The 19,989-nt window shown below is 41.7% G+C and overlaps 1 protein-coding gene across 5 annotated transcripts in view; it reads left to right on the top strand.

The window, feature by feature from the left end:
- The window catches only part of VCL (vinculin), a 64,161-nt gene extending 44,410 nt beyond the window's left edge, over positions 1 to 19,751 (top strand). For 2 of the 5 annotated variants that reach the window (XM_014956307.1, XM_014956306.1), the window contains exons 12-22: positions 66 to 265; positions 2,854 to 2,982; positions 4,002 to 4,151; positions 4,749 to 4,857; positions 5,842 to 6,144; positions 6,734 to 6,858; positions 7,421 to 7,606; positions 12,980 to 13,189; positions 15,437 to 15,640; positions 16,438 to 16,542; positions 17,093 to 19,751. In XM_014956307.1, the coding sequence (XP_014811793.1) occupies positions 66 to 265; positions 2,854 to 2,982; positions 4,002 to 4,151; positions 4,749 to 4,857; positions 5,842 to 6,144; positions 6,734 to 6,858; positions 7,421 to 7,606; positions 12,980 to 13,189; positions 15,437 to 15,640; positions 16,438 to 16,542; positions 17,093 to 17,239 (1,868 nt within the window). In that variant the 3' untranslated portion in view covers positions 17,240 to 19,751. The other 3 variants (XM_014956310.1, XM_014956309.1, XM_014956311.1) reach the window with 2 other exon arrangements.
- Positions 19,752 to 19,989: the final 238 nt, after the last annotated feature.

The following is a 19,989-nucleotide window of genomic DNA, read 5'->3' as shown; positions in this document are numbered from 1 at the left end:
CTGATTTATGGTTTCAGTGTTTTGTTCCACACTCCATTAATGCAGTGTGACTTCTCCCACTGTAGGGCAGGCAGCCATCCGAGGTCTGGTGGCAGAAGGTCGCCGTTTAGCCAATGTCATGATGGGACCTTACCGTCAAGACCTGCTGGCCAAATGTGACCGTGTAGACCAGCTGGCTGCCCAGCTAGCAGATCTGGCAGCGAGAGGGGAGGGAGAATCTCCTCAGGCCAGGGCAATTGCTGCTCAGCTTCAGGACTCGCTGAAGGTAAGGCTCTGCTCTCGTGCAGTGGAACACATGGCATTTCTTCTTCTCTGATAAAGTGCTTCTGCGTTGGAGGCATCAATAAAAACAAAACTGCAGCAAGAAATTTGGTTGAGCTGAGATGTTAAAAACCTTTCTACAAAGGCCTTGAGAACATGCTGTGTAGGGATTGATTCCAAATAAACAATTTACAAGTAGAACTGAAATCTCATTTTAAAAGAAAATAGCATGCTAGCACTGCAAATTTGAGGGGCAAGGTCTCAAATTGTGCTGTTCGTAGCTTCTGATGCTGCCTCAAGAAGTGGTCTGTAAGCTGCTTGTATTTCAAATGATGTGAAGAGTGATTCATTGACCATGCTTTTAAGATCATTTTATTTTCAAGGCTGTTATTGTAATGGGCTTTATTTTTTTTTTCCCAAGAAGAGGTTTTATGGGATTTGAATCCCTATGAACTTAATATTCCTGTATCTTATGCTAATAATTTTTCCTTTTTTTTTTTTTTTTTTTAAGGGTTTTAAAAACAAAAATAAAAAAGACAATCACCACAGGAGTTGCACTATGGAGAGCTTATTGTAAACAACTTCTGAAACCTCTTGTTTAGCTGCTTCTGATGCTATTGCAAGTAGGTGGGTGAAGCTTGAGAACTGGATTTGGTGGGTTTTTTTCCACAGCAGTTAGATCTGAGCAGTGCAACTGATAATGAGTGGAAACTGCAAATCTTTAATACCTCTTTCTCACACCTTTCTCTGTCTGTCAAGATAACTTCTGTTGTGTGAATATCCAATGACAGATCCTTGAAGTAAAGATTTAGTCATGTTTATAGTTTGGACAGTTGTGAAGTGCAAATTTATATGCAATATTTTAAACAGATTAGTGGAGTTCCATGTTTTGACACTAGAATCTGTCACTAGAAAGATAGGCAAATTGCACACAGAATGAGATGACCAAGAAGGCAGTGGATAGGTCTCATGAGATGTTTTGGCAGTGGCTGAAAACCTTCCTAATTTTGATGTTTCACTTGAACATAGTAAATTGTGAGGCTGTTGGCTTAAAAAAGTACAAATCCTAAAGTTAATTTTTATTATTTCTAATTGAAAAGAAACAAAGAAACCTAAACCCCTCTTGAAGTCTAAGTAAGTGCCTAGTTAATCATGAGGCTTGTGTACAAGTGAAAGCTTGTTGGAGGAACTGAAGTTTCTCAACACTGGATATATACTATGGAATTGAATCAATTGCTGGAGTAATACATGTGACAAAAATGAGTGTAGAATGCAAGATGTGGCATGTCCTGTAACTTGAATGTTTCTAGTTTAATAAAAAAAAATTCTAGTTGTAAGATGATGTCATTGTATAATTTATTTATTTTTTCATTTAAATGTCTTTTGCTTGCATTGGCACTTGGCAGGGTGCTTATAGGAGAGGTATATTAACAATATAAATCAGGTATGTGCGCTCTTCTGTCCAGACAGCACTTCTGGTAGAATTTAGGATGATATTTTCAGTGCTACGATAATTTGAAAATAGATAAATAGATAATAGAAGATAAATTGCAGTACTTGGAATTTTTAAGTGACTTCTTTTGGAGTCAACAAATCAGTTATGTAGGAATTACCTGACAGCTGTACTGGTGAACTTCTCTCAGGCCACCCTAGTTCAAAAGGATGCATATTTAGCCAAAGTTGCCTTAAAATGTTTAATTCCTCCATAGGTCTGAACTGCAGTTAGTCAGTGATAAACTACAGAAGATCCTTTCCACTACCTAAAAAGGTGTTTTTGAAAACTCAAGGATTCTAAAGTGTCACTTTCTTCGTGGTGCCTCTGATTTATGGTTTCAGTGTTTTGTTCCACACTCCATTAATGCAGTGTGACTTCTCCCACTGTAGGGCAGGCAGCCATCCGAGGTCTGGTGGCAGAAGGTCGCCGTTTAGCCAATGTCATGATGGGACCTTACCGTCAAGACCTGCTGGCCAAATGTGACCGTGTAGACCAGCTGGCTGCCCAGCTAGCAGATCTGGCAGCGAGAGGGGAGGGAGAATCTCCTCAGGCCAGGGCAATTGCTGCTCAGCTGCAGGACTCGCTGAAGGTAAGACTCTGCTCTCGTGCAGTGGAACACGTGGCATTTCTTCTCCTCTGATAAAGTGCTTCTGCGTTGGAGGCATCAATAAAAACAAAACTGCAGCAAGAAGCTTGGTTTAGCTGAGATGTTAAAAACCTTTCTACAAAGGCCTTGAGAACATGCTGTGTAGGGATTGATTCCAAATAAACAATTTACAAGTAGAACTGAAATCTCATTTTAAAAGAAAATAGCATGCTAGCACTGCAAATTTGAGGGGCAAGGTCTCAAATTGTGCTGTTCGTAGCTTCTGATGCTGCCTCAAGAAGTGGTCTGTAAGCTGCTTGTATTTCAAATGATGTGAAGAGTGATTCATTGACCATGCTTTTAAGATCATTTTATTTTCAAGGCTGTTATTGTAATGGGCTTTATTTTTTTTTTCCCAAGAAGAGGTTTTATGGGATTTGAATCCCTATGAACTTAATATTCCTGTATCTTATGCTAATAATTTTTCCTTTTTTTTTTTTTTTTTTTAAAGGATCTTAAAGCACGAATGCAAGAGGCAATGACCCAGGAGGTTTCTGACGTTTTTAGTGACACCACAACTCCTATTAAATTATTAGCAGTAGCAGCCACTGCTCCCCCTGATGCTCCCAATAGAGATGAGGCAAGTATACCCAGCTGGTCTTTTTCCCATGGGAAGCTTCAGTTATTGTTTAATTTTACCTGAATTTGTATTTAGAAAAATGAATCAGTAGTTTTTTCTCAGTCTTGTCATATGTGCTTATCTATTCTGACAACATAAGGATCCCCATGCAGATCTCTCTGTACTCTTGGAGACTGCAAATTGGGCTGTATATTCCTAGAAACTATGTTGTCTATGTTGTCTCTGACTTCAATAAATGGCAAAGATTTTCCCGGTGATGTTTATACCATGTTTATGGTATAAAAAAAAATGCTAAAAATTATTGTGCAAAAGTCACTGACACACTAGTTAGTGGATTGTATATCTCAACATTATATGAGCTGATTAAAATAGTCCAATTTGTGATCAATCAACAGATTTAACCTCTTCTCTTGCTGGATAATGTTTCCTGTACTTCAAAGCTACTGGCTGCATGTGAAGTATCTAAAACTCTGTGTCTGGCAGCTCTGCTTGGCAAGATGATTTGAACGTGATCAAAATGATTCCCCAGGCCTTGGGGAACTTAGCTTTATGACAGGATAGTTTTTTGTCAAAGTATTCTCTGCCTTGAATAACTAAGGACTGTTTTTTTTGTTTTTTTTTTTTTTTCTGGTATGAAACTTCAATTTTTAGACTAAAACCCCTATTTATCTTCCAAATATAGTTACTTCTGGGGTATGAGTTTGAAGATTAATCCCTATGAGCTAAAGCAGTATTTGTTACAGCAGTAGCTGTCAGGAATTAGCGTACTTAATGCCTCAAAGCTATAAAATGTGGTAGTATCCTTTGTTGCCCAAATGAGTTAGTAAAGAAGAAAGCCCAGTAATGTAAAGATTAAAAAAAATAAAACAGCTTCAAAGCTTTTGTGTCCTCTTGCATCCTCGCAGGAGGTAAATTAACTTTGGTTAAACCAGGTGTCTGGTGCTTGACACTTGGAAGGAACTGTGTGTTCTGGTAGGAAAGTTAGGCTTTTCCAATGGGTTTTCTCTTCTGCCAAGCAGGTGTTTGATGAAAGAGCAGCAAACTTTGAGAACCACGCTGCCAGGCTGGGAGCTACGGCTGAAAAAGCAGCTGCAGTTGGAACTGCCAATAAAACTACGGTGGAAGGAATCCAGGCAACGGTGAAATCCGCGCGGGAGCTTACCCCACAGGTTTGCTTCCTTCCTCTCCAAGGGCTGGGGGGGACTTCTTGGAATTTTCTTTATGCTTCTGCTATTGGAGGAAGATGTTAATTCCAGCAAGAAGTGTAGTGCTGACACCCTCAAAAGGAGAATGGCAAATATTTGTGTAGGTGACACCACATAGAACAAACTGATTAAATGTGTCTTACTCTTCAACTCTAGGACAGAAGTGTTAGAGACTTATCCTTGAAACAAAATTACTTTGAGGCTTAGTAAAATATGTAAGTGGAAAAAATGTCTTTTGTGAATTTTTTTCCCCAACTAAACTTCCATCTAAAATTTTGGTAGAATAATAAATGTTGTACTTTAGTGCTTTCAAGAAATGTTTTCAAGATATATTAGCATGGAATTGAAGTTCTGGGAAAGAAAGTATTTGTGTCAACAAATTCCAGAAGTATTCTAAATCTTCAAGCAGCTAGTTGGCTAGAATTAATGAACCACAATTAATGAGTATTCCAAATGGGGAGCTATACATCCAGTCCTGAAAAAAACAATGCATTTTCAAGGACATGCGTGATGTTGTTATGTACTGATACTTCCATAATTACAAGTGTTTTCCATTGGCAGGTAGTATCAGCTGCTCGTATCCTCCTGAGAAATCCTGGAAATCAAGCTGCTTGTGAACATTTTGAGACCATGAAAAACCAATGGATTGATAATATAGAAAAGATGACAGGTAAAGTAAGCATTTTTGTTGAAGATTATACTTGTGGCTAAGTGGCTGGTATAGATGATTTTTTCCCCATTTGTTTTGGAGTGATGAAACGTGCAAAATTACTGATTAAAAATAAATTCAAGTTGGAATGTGCTCTCTGACTCCAAAAATATGTGTAGAGTTACAGCATAAAAAATAGCTTGCTTAATATGTGTTAATTTTGAGCTGTAGGAGAGCAAATTTGGCTTTAGTATTTTTGTGGGGAAAAAGAGAATGCTGCTACTTTTTATTGTGATTGTTGCTCTAGCAATATATTACTGTAGCAACTTGAGGGTTCTTTCTGCATAATCCTGGCTTGTTGAATGAGGACTGATAATTAAGTGGGGGTAAGAAAACGTGTTCAAAATGATTTAAGAGGTTGATGAAAGCAGTGAATAAAACAAAGCTACTGACCAGCTAAATCTTGCTGAGACACTTGAATGGATCAGTCCTTCCAAAGTGTAGATCCTTTGCCCTGGTCTGCTGATCTCCTGACTGTGTACTACCTCCTTCTCCATCCCCATAATTAAATTGTGGCATCTTAAATCTTACTGCCTTGTCACTACATATCACCCTTAAGTGAAAGCACAGCCAGAGGGATATTTCCACTTTAAACGAATGGGAGAGGTACAAAAAGTACTGAATATCCTTAAAAGACATTTGGTGGGAGGAAGGAGTCTCTACTGCATCAACTGTGTAAGCAACATTCCGTGGCAGATGCGCAAGAGATTGGGGTGTCATTAGTGGGAGTGAACCTGACCACGGATACTGTGACAGAGGTACCACATGATCAGAAGTAAAACTGCAGTAATACATCTGGTCTGATATCCATGTCCCCCTTTCACCCCTCCCCACCCTCCAGTTTGGAAATACTTACTTTTCAGGCTGTGAACAGTCTCTGGAATACAAAATTTCCCTTTCCACAGGTGAAACTGGAGTATTAATGTGTTTAATTTTTTTTTCTAGGGTTGGTGGATGAAGCCATTGATACTAAATCTCTGTTGGATGCGTCAGAAGAGGCTATTAAGAAAGATCTGGATAAATGTAAAGTTGCCATGGCCAACATGCAACCTCAGATGCTGGTAGCTGGTGCCACCAGCATCGCCAGACGAGCAAACCGCATCCTACTGGTGGCCAAACGGGAGGTGGAAAATTCAGAAGACCCTAAATTCCGTGAGGCAGTTAAAGCAGCCTCTGATGAGCTCAGCAAAACTATATCACCAATGGTGATGGATGCTAAAGCTGTGGCAGGAAACATTTCTGATCCTGGTAAGGACTCAGCAAGCTGATTTCAAATATATATATTTTTTTTTACTGGCTGAAGCTGATGTGAAGCAGTGCTCATTCGGTCTTGTACAGCTACGTATCCCCTTGTATGCAAGTTCTGTGTGCACTTAAATCCCAGAATGGTGAAATCAAGGTCACACCTGCTGAATCCTCCTCTTTTAAAATGCAACCAAAGACCTTTGGCACATTCAGGGGAAAAGGATTCAGTGTTCTAGTTGATTATGTGATTTCATAATCTTTATTAGAAGTATTTGTCACTAGTTATCACTAGTACTACTTTAGGTAAGAAAATATCACGTAATTTCTTTTAGTCTAAAGTTGTTTTGGGAATTATTTTGGCTATTGATAGTGACTATTACTCAGCCTAGATTTTATTTCATTCATGTTACATATGATGCTTAACATCTCAAACATGTAAATCCACTGTAAACAATTTGGTAGTTTTTAAACAATTTTTTCACAAAGATAAGTGTACTCAACACTGTACATTCTAGAAGTAATTTTTTGGGGTAGTCTTGCAGATGTAAATATTACAGAATGCTGTTAAACTGGTAATGGGATTTTTGTTCAGCTTTGCAGAAGAGCTTCTTGGATTCTGGATACAGAATTCTGGGAGCTGTGGCCAAAGTCAGAGAAGCCTTCCAGCCTCAAGAACCAGATTTCCCCCCTCCTCCTCCTGACCTTGAGCAGCTTCACGTAAGTGCAGCGGAGTTTCTGATACAATCTGACACAATTGTCACTGATAACATGTGGATTGCATGCTAAAATTGCTTAAGTATATTTCTGTTCCTTAAAAACAAGATGCATTGGCTGCTCAGCCATTCAAGTAGCCTTCGGTCTGAAAAATACCAATCCAGCTTTCAAAAGAGATGAAAACATGGTATTTTCTTTAACAGGGTGCACTTGAAAAACTGGCAAAAGGCATGAGCTCATGCAATCATAGAATCATAGAATGGTTAGAGTTGGAAGGGACCTTAAAGACCATCCAGTTCCAACCCCCTGCCCTGGGCAGGGACACCTCCCACCAGACCAGGTTGCTCAAAGCCCCATCCAGCCTGGCCTTGAACCCCTCCAGGGATGGGGCAGCCACAGCTTCCCTGGGCAACCTGGGCCAGGCTCTCACCACCCTCACAGGAAAGAATTTCTTTCTAGTATCTAAAATCATGTCTTGCCATGACACCACCCTTTACTCAGTCTGTGTTGATTCACTCAGTCTGTACTATTTCATTGCACTGAATGTGATTTTTGCCTTCCGTAGCTGACTGATGAGCTTGCTCCTCCCAAACCACCACTTCCAGAAGGTGAAGTTCCCCCACCCAGGCCACCACCACCTGAAGAAAAGGATGAGGAGTTCCCGGAGCAGAAGGCAGGAGAAGCTATTAATCAGCCCATGATGATGGCTGCCAGGCAGCTGCACGATGAAGCCCGGAAGTGGTCTAGCAAGGTGAGGAGTTGTGAGATGTGCCTTGTGCTAAGAGGTGTATTACTTGATTTTCATAGAATCATAGAATTTCCCAGGCCGGAAGGGACCTCCAAAGGTCATCTAGTCTGACCCCCCCGCAGTCAGCAGGGACACCCCCAACTAGACCAGGTTGCCCAGGGCCTCGTCGAGCCTCACCTTGAATATCTCCAGGGAAGGGGCCTCAACCACCTCCCTGGGCAACCTGTTCCAGTGCTCCACCACTCTCATAGTAAAGAACTTTCTCCTAATCTCCAATCTAAATCTGCCCTTTCCCAATTTAAAGCCATTGCCCCTCATCCTGTCACTACAGGCCTTTGTAAACAGGTTCTCCCCAGCCTTCCTGTAGCCCCCTCAGGTACTGGAAGGCTGCTGTTAGGTCTCCCTGGAGCTTCCTCTTCTCCAGGCTGAACAACCCCAGCTCCCTGGGGTAATAAAAATAACTGTATTTATTTATTTATATATTTTAGGGCCAGTATGTTTGCTCCTAAGTCAGTTGCCTCAATGGCAGAGAATAGTCTTTTACAGACCAAATAGTAAAACCAGTGCCATAGGAGGAGTTAGAAACTCTTTCAAGTTGGGAGTGAGCGAGGGTCAACTGTTGCAATACTCACATTGCTGGAATGCTCGATTAACACACCTCTAGGAACACAGATGTGCCTTCTGTGTGAAGCTGTTTGTGAACCTTAATCCTGGTATTGCCTGGAGAGAGCCACAAATAGTTAAGGCTTCCCAGGCTGACAGGCTGATGGATTGCTGTATTTAAAGTGACTTCGAAAAGCCTGTGGATGCTGCAGCTGCAGAAATCATGAGCTGCTTTGTCTTAATTTTGGAAGGGGCTGCAAGTCACTTTGGAGTTAATCTGGTGCATTTATGATCGGAAAAGTGACCATATATAGATGGCCTGGTCTTGTTCTTTTTTGGCCTCATTCTTTTTTTGTAGTGAGTCACACACTATTAAGGCCAAAATCCTTCATTTCCTTCCCATTTCAGTGCTATGACAAAGCAATGTGAACTCGTCAGTCTTATAAATGCTAATATAACTTTTTGCTTTCCCCTTTTTTCCCCAGTGAGCAACTTTTTTCCTCTGGCAGCTACTGAGTAAGAACTTTTGAGATTTAGGCTTCTGCAGGTCTAAATTAGAGGTCAGAATTTGGGTTTTAAAACCTCTGCTTTTTTCCTTCACCAAATTAGATGGTGAATGATAAGACAAATTCGAATAGCTCACAGAATCAACTGCAGTGCTTTGTGCTTAGGGGAAACATCTGTTTTGGAAGTACAGATAAAATATAGAAGTCATCCTACAGGTCTGTTTGAATGTCTCTTCTGTAAAATGAAAAGCTCTGTTGCCCTGTGCTTCTGGATATACCAAATGCAGATTTATATTACTAAAGGGATAGTACTGGAACGTATGAGTCAACTCAGAAGGTAGTTTTGAGGCCAAAAGCTTTAATTTCACTTCCTAAAGGTGTTTTGATGTTTGAATCCCAAAGTGGTAACTTAACAATACACAGTAGGTATTAAACCTTACTTTAAGACCTTAAAAACTCCTTGCTGGTTATAGAATCATGGAATGGTTTGGGTTGGAAGGGACATTTAAGCTCATCCAGTTCCAACCCCCTGCCCTGGGCAGGGACACCTCCCACCAGACCAGGTTGCTCCAAGCCCCATCCAGCCTGGCCTTGAACCCCTCCAGGGATGGGGCAGCCACAGCTTCTCTGGGCAACCTGTTCCAGTGTCTCACCACCCTCACAGGAAGGAATTTCTTCCCGATATCTAATCTAAATCTCCCCTCTTTCAGTCAGCCTAGCGTTTGTCCTTCCAATTCTGTGTGCCAGATTTTTTCCCCGATTGCATTAGTCCATGGTACTTTACCATGTGTTACACTTACTGGCAGGGAAAAGTATTTAGTCTTTAAAAAATGTTGATAACATTCTTCAGTCTTGTAAGACTTGAAATTATATATTATCAACTCAGAAGGTAGTTTTGAGGCCAAAAGCTTTAATTTCACTTCCTAAAGGTGTTTTGATGTTTGAATCCCAAAGTGGTAACTTAACAATACACAGTAGGTATTAAACCTTACTTTAAGACCTTAAAAACTCCTTGCTGGTTATAGAATCATGGAATGGTTTGGGTTGGAAGGGACATTTAAGCTCATCCAGTTCCAACCCCCTGCCCTGGGCAGGGACACCTCCCACCACACCAGGTTGCTCCAAGCCCCATCCAGCCTGGCCTTGAACCCCTCCAGGGATGGGGCAGCCACAGCTTCTCTGGGCAACCTGTTCCAGTGTCTCACCACCCTCACAGGAAGGAATTTCTTCCCGATATCTAATCTAAATCTCCCCTCTTTCAGTCAGCCTAGTGTTTGTCTTTCCAATTCTGTGTGCCAGATTTTTTCCCCGATTACATTAGTCCACTGGTACTTTACCATGTGTTACACTTACCAGCAGGGACAAGTATTTAGTCTTTAAAAAATGTTTATAACATTCTTAAGTCTTGTAAGACTTGAAATTATATATTTATTTTTTTTTCCTCCTTTTCAAAAACTCCCCTGAGTGGATTCTGGGCTTTTATGTACTCCATTTTTCTGATGGAGCTGTTGCTTTAGCTTTCCCTGCCTTTCCCCCTCATTTGGATAAATCAGAAAATGAGGGATATTTGGAAACTTTTCATTAGATTGAGACTTAAATAAGTTGTCTTTGAAGCTGAGTTGATTTGGCAGTACCTAAAAGTCAGTACTTCCTTGCAAAACTTCTGTGTATTTTTGTTGGTGTAGATGTTTTTTTCTATAAAAGGCTGTATCTTAAGCAAAACACAGTTGAAAATGCGTAGTTTTTGGTAAGGGTAGTTTGACTTTATTTCTTTTACTAAAGCCGAGGGTGATAAGTCAGTAAATGTGTAGAATATTTGTGTGTTAGCTGCAGAAATCATGAGCTGCTTTGTCTTAATTTTGGAAGGGGCTGCAAGTCACTTTGGAGTTAATCTGGTGCATTTATGATCGGAAAAGTGACCATATATAGATGGCCTGGTCTTGTTCTTTTTTGGCCTCATTCTTTTTTTGTAGTGAGTCACACACTATTAAGGCCAAAATCCTTCATTTCCTTCCCATTTCAGTGCTATGACAAAGCAATGTGAACTCGTCAGTCTTATAAATGCTAATATAACTTTTTGCTTTCCCCTTTTTTCCCCAGTGAGCAACTTTTTTCCTCTGGCAGCTACTGAGTAAGAACTTTTGAGATTTAGGCTTCTGCAGGTCTAAATTAGAGGTCAGAATTTGGGTTTTAAAACCTCTGCTTTTTTCCTTCACCAAATTAGATGGTGAATGATAAGACAAATTCGAATAGCTCACAGAATCAACTGCAGTGCTTTGTGCTTAGGGGAAACATCTGTTTTGGAAGTACAGATAAAATATAGAAGTCATCCTACAGGTCTGTTTGAATGTCTCTTCTGTAAAATGAAAAGCTCTGTTGCCCTGTGCTTCTGGATATACCAAATGCAGATTTATATTACTAAAGGGATAGTACTGGAACGTATGAGTCAACTCAGAAGGTAGTTTTGAGGCCAAAAGCTTTAATTTCACTTCCTAAAGGTGTTTTGATGTTTGAATCCCAAAGTGGTAACTTAACAATACACAGTAGGTATTAAACCTTACTTTAAGACCTTAAAAACTCCTTGCTGGTTATAGAATCATGGAATGGTTTGGGTTGGAAGGGACATTTAAGCTCATCCAGTTCCAACCCCCTGCCCTGGGCAGGGACACCTCCCACCACACCAGGTTGCTCCAAGCCCCATCCAGCCTGGCCTTGAACCCCTCCAGGGATGGGGCAGCCACAGCTTCTCTGGGCAACCTGTTCCAGTGTCTCACCACCCTCACAGGAAGGAATTTCTTCCCGATATCTAATCTAAATCTCCCCTCTTTCAGTCAGCCTAGTGTTTGTCTTTCCAATTCTGTGTGCCAGATTTTTTCCCCGATTACATTAGTCCACTGGTACTTTACCATGTGTTACACTTACCAGCAGGGACAAGTATTTAGTCTTTAAAAAATGTTTATAACATTCTTAAGTCTTGTAAGACTTGAAATTATATATTTATTTTTTTTTCCTCCTTTTCAAAAACTCCCCTGAGTGGATTCTGGGCTTTTATGTATTCCATTTTTCTGACGGAGCTATTGCTTTAGCTTTCCCTGCCTTTCCCCCTCATTTGGATAAATCAGAAAATGAGGGATATTTGGAAACTTTTCATTAGATTGAGACTTAAATAGAAGTTGTCTTTGAAGCTGAGTTGATTTGGCAGTACATAAAAGTTAGTACTTCCTTGGAAAACTTCTGTGTATTTTTGTTGGTGTAGATGTCTTTTTCTATAAAAGGCCGTATCTTAAGCAAAACACAGTTGAAAATGCGTAGTTTTTGGTAAGGGTAGTTTGACTTTATTTCTTTTACTAAAGCCGAGGGTGATAAGTCAGTAAATGTGTAGAATATTTGTGTGTTGAAATGCTGCTGTGTTAGAAATGCCCGTATCGTTACACCACTGCCCTCTTCCTTGTCATCTACCCTAACACAATATATTTGCTTGAATCCTCTTTTTTGAAGGTAACGGATACAACATATTGTGGCAAAACAGTATCATATGCTTCATAATCCTCTTATTCTAATTCCGTTTCAGGCTTTTTTTTTTTTTAGAACTGTGATATTCACAGCATTCATAACATTCAATATCACCTCCTCTTCTCATAACCCAGTTTTGTTCATTTTCATGTTATCTGTGGTGCTTCAATACTCATTTCTACCGTGTCCCCCACCTTTTTTTTGTTCCCTCTCTTTTTTTTTTTATTCTCCCCCCATCTACAGCAGGTGGTGTCAGTGGTTTTTTTTTCCCCAGATCCTGCTGTTCTCTCTTCTTATCACACATCTGTGAATGGGCTTCCATACAAAGCTTTCTGTCTGCACAAACGCCACCCCCATCAGCTGCTGCGCCCGCTTCCGTGCTGTCGAAATGGCTTTCATTGAAACAGCAAATCCATTCATTTCACCCTTGTCTTGCCAGAAAAATGTTGTTCTGCAAGTCAGCCTCTGTAGAAGCTGTACCCTCAGATGAAAAATGTTGCTGTATCTTTGAATTGTAACTTCCTAATATTTTATGGTGACTTTGGTTCGCAGGTGAAATGTTTGTTTTCCTTCTGCTAATCTTGTGTTCCTTCCCCCTTCCCTCTGACCCCGTCCTAGAGCTGTCTTGCCAGATCCTGGGAGACCAAGAGGATGTTTTGGTCGCTAAAACAGCTCAGTTCATGCTCTTCTACCAAATTCTGCTTCTGGTACTAACTGTCCCCCTGTTTCTCCACCCCTGCTGCCACCTGCAAAGCCTGATGTGACTGTGATTAATGAAGCGGCTGAGGCTGGTGTAGATGTAGATGAGGAGGATGATGCAGATGTTGAATTCACTCTCCCCTCTGACATTGAAGATGATTACGAGCCTGAGCTGCTGTTAATGCCAACCAATCAGCCCGTTAACCAGCCCATTCTGGCTGCTGCTCAGTCTCTGCATCGGGAAGCAACCAAGTGGTCTAGTAAGGTACTCCCGAGTCTCCCCGGGGCCTGATCCGTGTGCATCCAGCCGTTGGGAACGCTGACACATTTGCATCACTCTTGATCCCTGCTGGGCCCTGCCGCTCTGAATGGATTCAGTGTGTCTGCACTTCATTTCCAGGGCTGGGAGTGGCTTCACGGGTTTGCTAGATCTTGTTTGTCAAGTGCTGGATTGAAGCTTGATTTGGGTCACTTATTAATACTTAAAGGCTTCCCTTTCCCTTTGCATCTGCCTGTTCCTGTGTTATGGCAGTTCTCAAATTGTGGTAGGGGTTGCCTTCCCTTCCCCCTTCCCCTGTTCTTTTTCCCCATTCATTTGGGCTGCCTGGGAAGCCATGGTTCATGGTTTCTCAATGACTTCCAGATACAGCAGAGCGTACAGCGTTCACGAAGTCATTCAGCGTGTCCCTTGTGCTTTGCCTCCCTTGATGCCCATCCGTGAGGACACCTTCTGCCACGGAATGGCTTTGTCTGGCAGTGGGTGTGGAGGAGGACGGAGTGGCTGTGGGCTTGCACTTGGCTGTGTTGCAAACGCTGGTCTTGAGAGAATTCTTCTTCTGAAGAATCTGCACTGGATGCTCTTTAGCTGCCGGATTGAGATTGTGGGGTTTTGGTTTTTTTTTCTATGAAACCAGTGGAAACCTAACACGAGGTTCAGATGTTCACACGTAGCCTGTCTCTTCTGTCTAAGCACAAGTGTTTGCCAGACTGGTCACTTTTTGTAGCATGCTGCAAAGAATAAGGTTGGTGTCCCGTAACAAACAGAGGTTAGAGGTGTGTGTTATGTATATGTGTGTCTGCATATATTTACATAGCGACTTAAACTAAGCTATTGTAATAAAAAGGGCTTTTAAAATGTTCTTGTCCTTTTCAGATTCTGGTGCTTGGATAACTTGTTAGAGGGCTTCGTAAAGGACACTGGTCCTAATTTCTTGATCCTCCTACGTGAAAACACGGAAAAGCTTTGTGTTGTGTTGTTTGCATCCTAATTGGTTGTACTAGCAAACTCCTTAGCTGTTAGGGCACGGTAACAAATAGTTCAGCTTCTTGTGTCACCTGTATCTGTGAAACATCTGGGGTATCTTCCTGAATCTGCTGACAGTGAGAGATGGGATTACGTGCACAGGGACAGAGATGACATCTGCTAAGTTGGGTTCTTGCTGTGTGCTCTTTGCTCTGAACTTCATTGGCCACTAATTGTGGAATTGTACAGAGGAAGGAGCGTGCTAATACCTAAACTCACTCTGCTGATATTCCACCCACACCATAGGAAAGCTTCACGGCACCACATGGCTCACCTGAGTCTTACAGCTTTCTGCAGAGGTGAATCTAAACGTGCTGACAGACCACTAACCACCATCATCTAGCTCTGCTTTTCCTCACACTGGGTTTCTCTCTGGAACAGTGTCTTAGAAATGGTTTTGCCTCGATCATACTTAATTCACATGTTTCAGATATTTCTCACAAGTATTTCTGTGACTGTAATTGCGATCCAAAATCTGGATTTTAATGTTAAGACACATCATTAGAGTATCCTTTGAACTGTCATGTTCTTCTCTCCTGGAAGCTTTACTTTAAAGGGAGAGAGATTGTCAAAAGGAAGACTTATTTTCAAGGAATAACTTTAAAAAAAAAAACAACAAAAATCCCCAAGTCATGGTTGCATCTCCTTTTTCACATCACCTGTGACAAAAGCTTTGTATGTTGGATATTCTCTCCATTGATCCAGCCCCAGCGTTACAGCAGCAGAGCTGATGCTTTAACCGCTCCAGATTCCGATGCCACCGAAAATTTTATGCTCAACTGTTACAACCACTCTATTGAACTTAATTAGTGCTATTTGGTTTAACAAGCTATTTAGCACACTTTTTTTGATTTTTTTAAAAAAAAGCCTTTTTTGGGAAATCTGGAATTTCAAATGCTAATAACGTGCTTTATCTTAAAACCTAGCCAGCAGAGCAGTAACCCTCATTCCATGGACAAACTAACACTTCTCTTTACCACTTCTTTTACAGTTCTGAAGCGAACTTTTTTTTTCCCCCTGAGTGTTAGGAAGAAAAATAAATGTCAGAAACGTGTAATTCAGTCCAGATCTTCCCTGTTCCTTGAAGAAACCTCTTCTGTCTTCACAAATGGTGGTTCTTCTTGAAAGGGTTGCTGCCGAGACATAGGCTGCTGGTCGGTGGTGACTTTGGGAGGCTACCAAAGGCTCACGTGGGGTTGTTCTCCTCAGGGTAACGACATCATCGCGGCGGCCAAGCGCATGGCCCTGCTGATGGCCGAGATGTCCCGCCTGGTGAGAGGGGGCAGCGGCAACAAGCGCGCCCTCATTCAGTGCGCCAAGGACATCGCCAAGGCCTCTGATGAAGTCACTCGACTGGCCAAGGAGGTGGCCAAGCAGTGCACGGACAAGAGGATCAGAACCAACCTCTTGCAGGTAACGAGGGGAACCTGGAAATGCCTCAAATACTTCTCCCTTTGTTCCCGTCTCGGTATGAGCGAGCGCAGGAGCTGGGGCAGTAAATCAGGTCTCCTTCCCAAGCTCACAAAGTTTTGGCAAGTGGTATGTTTTTTAGATCCCATGGTCGTACATATTCTGTAAATTCAGGATTTGTTTCCAGGTGAGCAGAAGATGCCAGTGCCCAAAGAGCTCTTGAAAAATCCTGCGCTGTGAACATTGCAGTGTCCTAAGGCTGCATTGCTCTCTGGTCCTTCTCCTCATCCCTTGGTCCTTCTCCTCATCCCTTGGTCCTTCTCCTCATCCCTTGGTCCTTCTCCTCATCCCTTGGTCCTTCTCCTCATCCCTTGGTCCTTCTCCTCATCCCTTGGTCCTTCTCCTCATCCCTTGGTCCTTCTCCTCATCCCTTGGTCCTTCTCCTCATCCCTTGGTCCTTCTCCTCATCCCTTGGTATCAGAGAACAGCAGTGGAAATAGAACACTCCTTAGTTTATCAGTCTCAGCCAAATGTACATCCTCTCACTCCTAAACAAGCAGACCCTTGAGGAATGTCTGGAGGAAAGGAAAAATGTTGGCTCCATCCCAAAAACTCCTAAAAAAGTAAAATAAGGTTCAAGTATCCTACCAGTATGTGTCAGAAAGTCTTAAAGGCTATAAGATTCCCTCTACGCTTATTCCTTATCTAATAGTAAAACAAAATTGAACAGTTTACCTGAAAAAAAGTATAGATGATGTGTGGGTTCAGTTTCCCATGTGTTTCTTATCCCTGTTCCTTAGGTCTGTGAGCGAATCCCAACCATCAGTACCCAACTCAAAATTCTTTCCACTGTCAAAGCCACCATGCTGGGCAGGACTAATATCAGCGACGAAGAGTCGGAACAGGTAAGAGGTGTAAAAATTGATGGTAGCCTGGAATTGTTCATCAGTTTTATGGGGAAAAATATAGGATATGTAATATCAGATGTGTTCTGGGAACTCAGTGTTTGGAAGCTTACCTCAGCTGCTTAGGAAAGATAAGAAAGATAAGTTTCTGGCTCAAAAGCTACAGTTTAATAGAGGAACATCAGCCTTTCCCGAGCCAAAATGCTCCTCTGATTCAAATTTAGATATGAAAAACTTCTCAATCTCATTGACTAGGCAGTAAAAAGCGAGCTCGTGAAAGAATTTACATCTAATCTATAAACTCGGCAGGTTTGGCACTGGAGGAGTATTAGCGCCCTCTGGTGGATGGTAGTGAAAATATTCAGATTTTGCACAAACATTCAGTGAGAAATGGGAAAGTCTTGTCATGAGGCAGGTTTCCAGAGGTGGTTTTCTTCAATCGACTCATTTCATGCTTGTTCTGGGAGTCCTCGTGCACAGTGGGATTCCCTGCTACTGTCCTCAAAGTTGAATTTACCAATACACTGGGAATTGTCCTTTTTCTTGACAGGCGACCGAGATGTTGGTTCACAACGCCCAGAACCTCATGCAGTCTGTGAAGGAAACGGTGAGAGAAGCTGAAGCAGCGTCCATTAAGATCAGAACAGATGCTGGATTCACCCTTCGCTGGGTCAGGAAGACCCCGTGGTATCAGTAAACACTCGCCACATAAGTATTGTTTTCTGTAACATAAAAAAATGCCTTTTTTTTGGAAACAGAAGAGATATATTGACAGCAGAAGGTGCTGTTTACATGAGCTTGAGATTAGCTTGTGCTAATGCCCCATTCTAAGGGTATGAGTTATATGAGAATGCATTTCAAATGTCTTCGGAACGCGTTTGGTATCAAACACCTCAAAATTGCTTCCAACAGTAGACAGTTCTTATCCTCTTTTTTATTTTTTTTTTTTTGCTTTTGAAGATTTTCTTCATGAATCCTGTACTCCCAGAAGCACATTTCATGTATGCACTGTATATTCTGGTAACTTCCATGTGATGATATAAAACATGGACCTCACTTTAAGCTTGTGTTGAGAGTCTAGGACACTATTGGTTACCTGGCAGGTTTTTTTAGGGACAATCATGGATATAGAAACATTCAACTTTTCAATGAGATTTTAGCTGGGCTGTTCTTAAACCGTGTGGAAATGACAGAAGGGCGTGGAGGTTTTTAATTAAAAAGCAAAGGGTGGGGTGTCAGCAGAATAGATGTGAACTGACCATTACAATTCCATGTCTGAAATGATACATATTTTTTTTTGCTTTTGATTTTTGCCTGGCAACAGGACTTTAACCAGAACTGGAGCTGTCTCTGTCACCCTGCAGGTGGGCATTCCAGACCTCTGGTACTGGACTGAAAGGCTTTGCAGTGGCTGCGAGTGGCCACTGTTGACAGCTTGAACCTTGTGGCTGGAGACCTTAAATCATGGAACTTTTTCCTTCTTGCCCAAATCAGTAATGTATTGAGCTGAAAAAAGAAAAAATCCTGGTTGTCTTAATCTTGCGTGTCCAGGACCAGCAAACGCCACGTGCTGGCTCTCTCCTTTTGAAAACCAAATGAGCACATGCAGTTTTGGTTTGTGGTTTTTTTTTTTTCCCCTCCCTCTTCCTTCCATCTAATGTGATTCCAGCCACTCAAGGTGGAAATTGAAAGGTAAAGATACTCAATTAGAAAAGACCTTTGGCCTCACCGTCCTCATTTCCATAAGCTTTTTGAAACCCAAGCGCTGCAGGGACACATGAAACCCTTTTTCAGGCAGTCTGAGGGCTCCCAGCAAATGGGGGGTCCTGATGCACAACATACGCAGATATTTTAAATGGTTTTGATGTTTGGAGGCTCAAAATCTGTTTTCAGGGTCTAGTAATAGTGAATTGAACAAAGTGTTTACTGTATCTTAAAAAAAAATAATAAAACCAACAAACCCACAACAACACAACCCCACAAAATCCTCCCACTCTATTACTACAATGGACTTGGGATGCTTTTAGCCTTCGGTAATTGAAAATGCCTTGAGATAGATACACACACACACACTAATGGAATTGCTCCACAGTCTCTTTGGGCATTGGTGAGAAAGGAAAATGAGTGTTTTAGGATGGGGAGCACCTGCAGGCTCCTGCCCACATCAGCCCTGACCTCTTAATTTTGCTGAAAACTGTTGTGTGATCAAACCAGCCTCAGTGGAAGTGCCCTTGGGGGAAAACTGCTCAGTCTTAACAGCTGGAGGAGACGCCCGGGGGACAGTCAGTCCTCTGTCCTTTACCTCTCTGCAACAGTGACCCTACAGTTGGACTTTCTCCCCTCAACCCCCCTCCTTGGTTGCACTGTTATCTAAAAAGGGAAGTTAAACTGATGATTAATAAATCCATCTGCCTCGAACTGACCTGAGCAAGGGAAAGCACAGGGGCCTCTTTGACTTGCTCCCTGCGCCCGCGGGTGAGGAAACACGTGGTCCCTGGGGCCTTTCCTGGGTGCTCTCTTCCTGCCAGTACCTGCCAGAGGAAGAGGAAGGAAGGGAAGCCAGAGCCTTAACCCCAATGTCTTGCCTTCGGTTGGTTTATACCAGATCTTTAACATAATTGTAATGTAGTAATTTCTATTTAATAGTAAATAACACTGAATAGGTAGGGGTTATTTTTAAGGGATTTTTCTAAATAGTCTTCCTTTATGACTTTCCAACGCTCCTCACGTTTCCTCCCTCCCCCCCCAGTTCAGGCTTCTCTGTGAGATTTTTATTTTGTCTTTTTAGCATCACTGTTTAGTTGCTTGACTGATATTAATGCAATATTACTAATGCCTTTAATACATAATTGTTTATGCCAAAGATCACTTTTTTTGTTTATCGAGGGATGTTTGCAGGAAAGCTACGAATCATGGTTGCCTTGGATATTCTTCCAGAATGTTTGCTCTGAGTTCTTGAACTGTTTTGTAGAAGCCAAGATACTTGTCCAGCTTATGCAATTGCTGCTTTGGTTGTTTTTTTTTTTTGAACACTATTGGTCTTCAGACCCTGAAACGCAGCAGAAAAAATTTGAAAAAGACCATGAATGTCACTTAGAAATGTTTTACCACTATAAAACTTTGTTTATAAACCAAAATGTATTGTATAGTCTAATGTTTTCAACCTCTCTTGGGTTCTGTTAAAACAATAAAAATGCATTTGTACAAAAGTCGGCGTGTGGGTGTTGGTGAGGAGGGAGCGGTGGGTGACACCTGAAACAGCAGAAATGCTGAAGAATGGTGGTTTCTACAGGTTCTGAACAGAAAAAAAAACCTCCCAAGTTGCTCAAACAGAAGATTAAAACGGGTTATTTCTGTCTTTCGTGCCTCTAAGATGAGTAATTAAAGAACGTGCTGGAAGCTGGGGGCCAGAGGGAGAAACCAGGAGTTTTCCCAGAGCCTGAGGGT

This window comes from Calidris pugnax, unplaced genomic scaffold, assembly GCF_001431845.1.
Source record: "Calidris pugnax isolate Ruff unplaced genomic scaffold, ASM143184v1 scaffold196, whole genome shotgun sequence".
NCBI lineage: Eukaryota > Metazoa > Chordata > Aves > Charadriiformes > Scolopacidae > Calidris > Calidris pugnax.
The sequence above is the reverse complement of the archived record's forward strand: the minus strand, read 5'-3'. Positions and strand labels throughout refer to the sequence as shown.